At 51.7% G+C, this 9,022-nt stretch overlaps 1 protein-coding gene across 1 annotated transcript; it reads left to right on the plus strand.

Moving 5' to 3' along the window:
• The first annotated feature begins 1,051 nt into the window (after window positions 1-1,051).
• On the plus strand, window positions 1,052-8,320 carry LOC136793444 (nuclear RNA export factor 2-like). Its single transcript, XM_067023833.1, is given in 18 exon segments — window positions 1,052-1,104; window positions 1,327-1,495; window positions 2,103-2,186; window positions 2,302-2,412; window positions 2,523-2,603; window positions 2,748-2,817; window positions 2,964-3,052; window positions 3,172-3,279; window positions 3,464-3,573; window positions 5,372-5,408; window positions 5,791-5,859; window positions 5,943-5,998; window positions 6,142-6,249; window positions 6,356-6,414; window positions 6,523-6,638; window positions 6,734-6,776; window positions 7,523-7,595; window positions 8,134-8,320. Coding segments are annotated over 18 exon segments (1,608 nt in total). The 5' UTR covers window positions 1,052-1,066.
• Window positions 8,321-9,022: the final 702 nt, after the last annotated feature.

Raw genomic sequence — 9,022 nt, forward strand, 5'->3', positions numbered from 1 at the left:
CAACAAAGAGTAGCCCCCGCTAGCTGCAAGTAGAGAAAGCCCGTGTGCAGCAATGAAGACCCAACGCAGCCATAAAGAAATAAATTTATTTTTTTAAAAAAAGAAGAATTGAAATCTCCCAGAGTGTGTTCCCTGGCCACGATGGAATCAAATTAGAAACCAGTAATAGAAAGCAAAAAGAAGAATCCCTAAACACTTGGAAATGGAGGTTGACACATTCCAGGTTATCATTCACACCCTTATCTTAGAAGAGCTGAAGTTAGGAAAAGTTGCCTGCTGAGCTGAAAGGCATTTCAAGCTGGCCCAAAAGAGCGCTCACTCTGGCTCTTTCAAACAGAGTATTGTTCAGGGCAAGGCTGGAGGAAGGGAGACTGTTCAGGAGGCTGTTACATCAGTGCCACCTGACATTAAAGCTCCTGGTGTACTGGCAAAAGAAGACCAGCTAGCTTGCTGGTTGTCAGTGGAATCGGTTTGGTGGCTGATTGGATTTGGGAAGCACGAGAGAGGTATTGGTGTGGTTGTTGGAAAGTCCTGAGAAAAGGCAAGATTCGGGTGCCTTCCTGGTATATATATGACTGGTGTCCAGTCTAACCCATGGACGCATACACCTTGGTTCTTTATCAGTCCTGCTCCATTGTTTTAAAAGTTTCAATGCAGTTGTCCTCTCCTCCCTCCTCTTTCTCCTCCTTGTCCTCCTCTTCCTCATCCAGCTCCTCCTCGATTCTTCCCCTGATAGTGCCATCTGTCGGATAAGGCTGTCCTCTCTGGACAGGCAGAAGAGTTTCCTTTCTGAGGTTTGTGGGATTGGTCCCTAAGGCCAGGTTGGCACTTTGCCTGCCCGACCATCCTGTTAGCCTAAGACATGGTACGTGGTAAGTGGACCACAGATGTGTCCTCAAACTTGTATTTTTGTTCCTCTTTTAAGAATACAGTGATGGTGGTAGACCACCTCAAGGAAGAAAGAAAGGTTGGAGTTCTTTCCCAGGTAATTGGCGAGAGGAGCCCTCATTATGAACACGATGGGTGTGAGCCTCAGCCCTCACACCTCCAGGAGGATGATGGAAACATGGTGAAGAGGGATGTCCAGGAGGAACCCCGAAGTAAGACAGTAACTGGCCAGGTAGCAGGGTTTGTACACAGCAGCCCCTGAGACTATGCACCTCTCTCAGTCTCCGTGGACTTGTTTGTCTTCTCTCACTGCAAAACTGAAGCATGCTAGAAGTGAAATAATGGTTGACCAATCCTAATTGTAGTGCTGGTGTCAAAGAGACAAGGGTGTACAGAAGACTTACTTAGCACTTATGGCCCCTCACCCTCCTTCTCTCCACATTCCCCCTGCAGCTCTCCCTGTACCTTCCGAGGCAACAAGAAGAGAGTGAGCTGGGACAGTAAAGGCCACATGCATATGACTCTGTGGAGAAAGAGACAACCTCTGGAGAGAGAAATGGGGGAGGACACACAAGACGGAACCCCAGGGAGCTGGTTCAGGGTCACAGTGAGTATCCTGAAAAATGTATGCAATGTGCCGGAGAGAAAAGCCAGGGGGAGTTGTGTTGATCTCATGTAGAGATGCTGGTTTATTTCACTGGGGACAGTTTGTAATCTGCCCTTTTTATTACCAGGAGTTAACAATCTTGTTCATCTAAGGGCAGATTCCAAGAAGCAGTGTAAAGGGAACAGGCTGACTGTAAGGAGAACAGAGGAGCCTGTCTCAAGGAAAAGATGGAAACTACTGCCAAGGATGTGGAGCAACTCCACATTGGAGTTCTCAGTTTGCCAAGCTGAGTTGGGAGATGGAGGGTCGAGCCTCTGGAGACCTTCTGAGGGGCAAGCAGTGTCTGTCTGTACTGGGTAGGATCTCTTGGAAATTTATAAAAGGAAGATCATCTCTGACACCTTGATTATTTGTAAGAGAGTTTGGAGAGAAAGAGTATTTAGGAAATCCATATTATGCACACCCATAAGAAATCATGCCAGTGGTCCCTTCTTTAGAAGCCCTTTCAAGCTCAGTAGAAGGCCGGAAAAGAACAGGAAAAGGTTCGTCCTCCACCCTAAATTCCCTGTTGTCTGTCCTCTCTCCCATCCCTTCTTCTCATCCTTAGATTCCTTCTGGGATAAAGTATGACAGGACATGGCTAATGAACTCAATCCAGAGCCATTGCAGTGTCCCCTTCACTCCAGTGGACGTAAGAGAGGATGCCAAAGCCAGAGGAGTGGGCACAGGGAAGGGGGAGAGAGAGACCTGGTTCAGCAGGGTCTGTTGGCTTCTGATACTATTGCTATTGCATTCAATCCCTGTAGTTCCACTTTATGCAAAATGGGGCTCAGTTCTTTGTCCAGGAAGCTAGCACTGCCTCTGCATTGATGGATGTCAGCTTCAAGATTTGTGACGAGGAGAGCCGAAAGGTATGTGTCAAAGGCGTTACATGTACCTCATCGTGAGGAAGGAGTACAGGCCAGGGGCTGGTTGTCTTCTTTGGAACTAGGGTTCGTGGTGCTTACCCCACCTCTTCTTCCTGCAGATACCTGTCTTTGTCAGCCCCTCTGCTGTTCCCTACTCTGTGCGGGATAAGTTGAAGCCAGAAGAAATGGTGCAGCTAAAGGTAATGCAGACTCAAGGCATGTTGTGTGCCAGCGCTCAGACCCACCTCTCCTTCCTCCAGCCCCCAAACCCCGTCCCCCTCGCCCCCGATTTCCCTGCCAACACCACAGCCTCAGAGCAGCTCTCTCCATCTCTCTCTCCGCAGCTGACCTTGAGCAAACGATTTGATGTCTCCCAGCAAGCTCTTTACCTCCAGAGGCTCCGCCTTGACCTAGGTACGGTTGACAGCAATAATTCTAGGGTGGGTGAGGGCAGAGGGGTCTTCCTGGAGGGAGACGTAGGGATGGTAATGTGGGGAGGGCCTGGTGCTGGCCCCAGACCCCACTCAGCCATCTGATTCCCTCCCCTCTCCTTCCTGAAGACTTGGTGTACTCTGGTATTGATATAATTCTGAATCGAAGAAGCTGCATGGCCGCCACCCTGCAGATCATCGAAAAGAATTTCCCTGAGGTGAGGCTGTAGGCCCAGTGCTGGTATTAGGGTTGGGGGTGGAAGAGAAGGGGTGGAGGGCAGATTTGTCTCCAAGGTCCTAGATAGTAACCTTCACTCTATTTCTTCTTGCCCCACAGCTGTTGTCCTTGAACTTGAGCAGCAACAGACTGTACCAGCTGGATGGCCTGTCTGACATTATACAGATGGCCCCCACGGTCAAGATCCTGAACCTCTCCAAAAATAAGGTGAGAAGAGGGAGCCAGATCAAAGTTGGGGTGAGAGTAGGGGGGTGCGTGTTAGTGGCCATCAGAGTGATGACAGGAGGTAGATGAAGGTACCTGTGGGGGAGGGGGGGCCTGGGGGTGCAGGGATCCGGATGTCCCTCTTTCCCTGGGATTCCTTTTCCCACTTCCGCCCCATATTTCTCAGCTGAAGTCTGTGTGGGAGTTGAGAAAGATACAAGGGCTGAAGCTTGAAGAGCTGTGGCTGCAAGGGAACCCACTGTGTGGCACCTTCCCAGACCAGTCCACCTATGTAAGGTCAGTGTGAACACCCTGTCACCCTTCTTGGTGACCTTCACCCATGGGAGCCTAGTCTGTCTGTGACAGTGCCGCTTTGCCAAAGGTGGCAGGCCTGGTCTTCTGGGAGGATCACAGGCCCCACCTTCTGCTCTCTCTGTGCCTATCACCGGTGAGGACTTTCCTTCCCTCGAGCTGCTCACCTCTGCAGGGGCTTTGGGGTCTGTTTCCAGATCCCTGCGCCCAGCTATATTCCACCAAGGCCTCCCAAGAGTGTGCCCCAGGAAGCAGGGCTTCTCCTCCTCACCGGGACCAGGAGCTACCAGCCTTGATCCAGATGCTGGCGCCCTGGACTGAGAAGGGTCCTCCAGCTGAGGGCCTCATGCTGAGACAAGCCTTCCTTCTTCATGCTGAGATGGGGTTTGCCTCCCCCATTCTGAGAGGGGCCCTCTTCCCCTTCCTCCAAAGGGGTCCCCCCTCCTCTCCCAGGTTGACATGGGGGCTTTCCTGTGCCATGCTGAGGGCTGAGGCCATGGGTGGCTGCTGTCATGACATCCATTCTGCTAGCCCAGTGCCAGGAGCTGGAGTCTCCTTGAGAAAAAGCAGGGCTCCTTGAGTCAAGGGGCCAGACGTGGGCCCCCACCAGTGATCAGAGAGCTTCCTGAGGCAGGAGTGGAAGGCAGAGGGCAGAGGTGGTAGAGGAGACAGAAGGACAGGCCTCTCAGGGACACTTCCCATCCCTCCCTGCACACATCACATCATCCCGCCTGGTCCTTCACAGGAGCCCTGGGCAGCCTGAGACAGGTATGATTCCTCAGATAAAGAACCAACTCAGACAGGTGTAGGGGTCATCGGGAGAGAAGACGGTGATCATCAGAGGGGGCCACGGATCCTCAGACCCATACTGAGCTGGGACCTGACCCTTTCCTCCTTCTGGGGAAGATCTGCCCCCATAGCTGCTCTGTTTCCCATGCCCAAGTCTGGCTGAGCTCACACAGGTGACAAAGTTTCAGCCAGCATCCAGTGTGCCCCCAGCCCAACACGTGCATATTTTCCATTCCTACCTGATGTGTCTGGGCGATTCTGGGGCAGGTGAAGAGCCACAACAGGTGTGCCATTTCCCCTTTCTTCCCTCTTCTTCCCTGACCCCGACCACGGTAGAGCTTCTTTCCCTTCCCTTTGTTTTCTCTCTCTCCCTTGTCTCTGTGCCCCTATGTCTCTCTCATCTCTCCCCTTCTACCTTCACTCCCTTTCTGTCTTCATCCCCTCCATCTCCCTCCCTGAGCTCCACCTCACTCACCTCCCTGGCCCAGCATCCTGGGCCATCCCTGGGGCATGTCCAGGTCTTGCCAGAGTGCTGGACCCCCAGTGAGGTAGCAGAGCCCCAGGCTCCCACCCCATTCCCTCTTCTCCCCACAGCCTTCAGTGGGGCCCTGGAGGAAGGAAGGGAGGTGAAGGAAGCTCTACAGTATGGGTTTGAAATGCTGGTCCCTGTGGCACTGGAGAAGGAAGCCGAGTAGTCTGGGTGGGAGCTACCCAGGCGAAGGAGAGGAAGGGAGGGAGGGAAGGAATATTAAAGTGAAGGTATTGAGAGAGATGAGGAGACAGTGCCTTTCAGACAGTAAGATGACAGGTGATCAGTGCTCAACAGGGAAGTGAACCAAGAACCCTTAAAATCAGGAGCAGAGGTGGGCAAAGGTTGCTGCTGGATGGGCCAGAACACACTGATCTCTGTTTTTGGTATTAGCGTTTTCACTCAGAGGAAGCATTGCAACCTTGAACTATCAACCACCTCTTCTCTATCTTTGGTTTTGGACAGGGCCATCAGAGAATGTTTCCCAAAGTTGTTACGCCTGGTAAGTGCCTACGTAAATCATTGTCTCTTACAAATGTCGGTGGCCTCTGCACCTACCCTCAAGCCCTTTGGGTCTTGCCTAGATCACATATTAGCATCAGAACCTTAACCATTTTGGGGGATATGGACTCCTGAAAATGACATGAATGTACTTGCTGGAAAAATACCCATAAATACACACACACACACACAGAAGTTGAATATAACACTAGAGACTTCCGGGACCTCATGATGAAGACATCGACTGTAAGCTTTCCCATGGAATTTCCAGTGCCCTTTCACACCTGACCTCTGACACTCACCCTCCTGGGCCCATCCTTTTCCCGGATCATCCAGGGCCACTCCCCTGGTCTCCACTCCTGACTTCCTCTTCCCTTCTCCAGGATGGCCAGGAATTACCATTACCAGTTACTGTTGACATTGATACTTCCTACATAGTAAAGCCCTGCAAGGTGAGGAAGAGGATCAAACAACATTTGGGGTGTTGCAGGGAGGCTTTATCTACTGCACAGTCTCAAATGCCATTTGATTCCAGCACAGCTTCCTTGGATCTGATGAGCTGAAGAGCCTAATCCTGCAATTCCTGCAGCAGTAAGTACCTCTGGGAAGCTGAGCAAGGGGAGGAGGGCTAGGACAGGTGAGGCCACCTAAGCACAGGTCTGCTCAGGGAAGTTTTCAAGTCTCATTTGAGGTCCAGACCACAGAGGTAGACTGTCCTCTTTGCTCCCCCTTAGGTACTACTTGATCCATGACTATGGAGACCGACGGGGTCTCGCGGGTGCTTATCACGAGGAAGCCTGCTTCTCACTGACCATTCCCTTCCACCCCGAGGACCCAGCCCCGTGAGTATCACAGCACAGCCTCTGCTCCTGGGCCGTGTGGCTCCCCAGCAGACACAGGCCAGCTCCTGCAAACACCCACCACCCACTGTTGCTCTTTGTCTCCTAGAAGCAGCTTGTGCGAGTCCTTCAAGGACAGCAGGAATATAAAGAAGCTCAAGGACCCCCGTGAGTGTGTGATGGGAAGACTGGGTGGGAAAGGGCGGTGAAGGGGTCAAACATAGGGCCTGGGGCGTGGCAGCCCCTGACCTTCGCTCGCTTCCCCTCCCCTCTCAGACCTTAGGTTCCAGCTGCTGAAGCACACAAAAAGTGTCATTGTGCACACCCTCTGTGTGTTGCCCAAGACTCAGCATGACTTCAGCTCCTTCGTGGTGGACACGTGGTTCCAGACGGTGAGCGCCTCCTTCCTCCCTCAGGTGGGCCCAGGAAGGCGCAGGTGGGTAGGAGGTGGAGGTGGTGACTGGGCGCCTGGGCTCTTCCCTTTCAGGAAATGATGCTCTGCTTCTCAGTCAGCGGGGTGTTCAAAGAAGGTGAGTGTGTTTAGACCCCCACCCCATACGCCCCCCTGCTGCCTCCCCCTGGCCAGGCTCACTTCCAGAACCACCCAGCTTCCCTGACCCCTTCCTTTCCCTTCCATTCCCTTCCCTTTCCTTCCCCTTCTCTTCCCTTCCCTTCCTTTTCCTTCCCCTTCTTTCCCCTTCCCTTCCCTTCCCCTCCCTTCATTTCCCTTCCCTTTCCTTTCCCTTCTCTATCCTTCCGTCCCCTTCCCTCTGCTCCCCTCCCCTCTCCTCCCCTCCCCTCCCCTCCCCTCTACTCCCTTCCCCTCCCCGTCCCCACTGTGTTCTCCAGCCCTCAGTCTTCCCACAGACAATGCAGGTCTGAGCTCTGTCCATTCCTGTCTGCTGTGCACACCCTGGGCATTGGGGACACAGGTTGTGGAGTTTGGCGGCTCTCATCCCAGATCCTTACTCTGAGAACTTGGGCCGTTACTTACTTAACCTCTCAGTTTCCACATTTGCACAATGGGGTAGTAATATCCTCTTCTTGGGCGGCTGTGAAAAATGCATCCCAAGAACATGTGAAGTGGTTGTCAGGGGCCCTGTCACTGGGCGCAGACTGCTCCTATAGTTGCCCTCCCCATTCCCGACACCCTGGCCCCCATGAACAACTGCCCTCTCAGCATGAGCGTCCAGTCACACCCTGACTGGGGACCGCCATGTGAGCATGTACAGCACGTGCGGCTCTAAGGGGTATTGTTGTTTGTTTGCTGTTGAAGTGGAAGGAAGTTCTCAGGGCTGTGTGCGTGCCTTCACCCGGACCTTCATCATTATCCCTGCCAGCTATTCCAGGTGAGAGCCCTGTTGTGGGCGGGAATGCCCATCCCTGCCTGGAGTCAGGGCCGTGAGAATGTGGTGGCTCAGACCTTAGGTTTACTGGGTAATGTGGAAAGCCAGCAGGGAGATCCCAGGAGCAGTCTAGCCTAGTGGTTAAGAAGAGCATGGGCTCTGGAATCGGCCTATGGGGTCTCTCCTTGACACAACACTCACTCGCTGTGTGATCTTGGTCAAGTCACACAACCTCTGTGTGACTCCGTGTCTTCTTCCGAGAATGGGGATCAGAGTGTCCACCCCTTGCGCTGTGGTAAAGGGTAAATGCGAAATTGTCCCTGGGTTGGGGATAAACCTATAAATCGAGTGAAGGTGGTAGACAGTCTCTCCAAAGGTGGGCTCTGTGGGGAGGGGCAGAGGTACCAGTCAAGGATCCTGGGAGACAGACACAGGGGGGGCATGGAAGGAGTCTGGTTGCTGAGTGCCAGTGGGAGCAGAGTCAATATTGGGGGTGTGGGTGTCCATCCATCCGTTGTCTGAGGGCCCATTTTTCCCTCAGTCAGTGCATCGTGAATGACATGCTATTTGTGAGGGATGCCAGCCCCAGTGAGACCCAGAGTGTGTTCTCCATCCCAGTGCCTACACCCACCTCCAGCTCCATAAACACCCTCTCCCAGCAGCAGCAGGACATCATGCAGGCATCCTCCACCCCATTTGAGATGAACATCTAGTGGTCTGAGAAGTGAGTGCTGGGTTTGCATGGGGAAAAGAGGGAGCTGGGAGGAGTAGAGGAGTGGTTAATGGGAATTTGAAGGTAATTTGTTTTCCTTGCTTATTTCAGTCATTTTTAATATGAACATTTCATTCATGGTACATATGAAGCTACCTAGTTAATTTGAGCAGCCTCGTATTATTTTTATTAATTTCATGGATGCTGCTTCTGTATTAATCGACAGTTGGGTGTTCAGCAGTGTGCATGAGGTTCATTCCACTGTATATGTCACAGTATATGTGGAGGGGGAAAAAATCATTGCCCCAAAACATACTACCCAGAGATAACCATTGAATGTTTTCATCTTCATCATATCTTCTTGTAAGTTTGCTTATGTAGGTGTTTACATATTTATTATGCACGTTTCTATATTTCTATGTTTATCTACAGAAAATGAAATCTCATCATGAGAGAGAGAGAGAAGGAAATAGAGAGACAGAGACAAATAGAGAGGCTTGTGGCTGAATGGGGAAGAGGGGTCCAAAGAGGGATTATTTAATCTTCAACGCCTTGAAACTTGAGCAAGTTAACAGCTAATGTGAGGGAGCCATCTCAGCTCATTTTTAACTCTTAAATTTGCCCATATATTAATTTTCCTTCTTATCTTATTTCTACTACAGAGTTAATGAGACACCTCAAATGGAATAGTATATATTTTAACCCAATATATATTTAG

The sequence above is a fragment of the Kogia breviceps genome, chromosome X (genome assembly GCF_026419965.1).
Source record: "Kogia breviceps isolate mKogBre1 chromosome X, mKogBre1 haplotype 1, whole genome shotgun sequence".
NCBI classification, from domain to species: Eukaryota; Metazoa; Chordata; class Mammalia; order Artiodactyla; family Physeteridae; genus Kogia; species Kogia breviceps.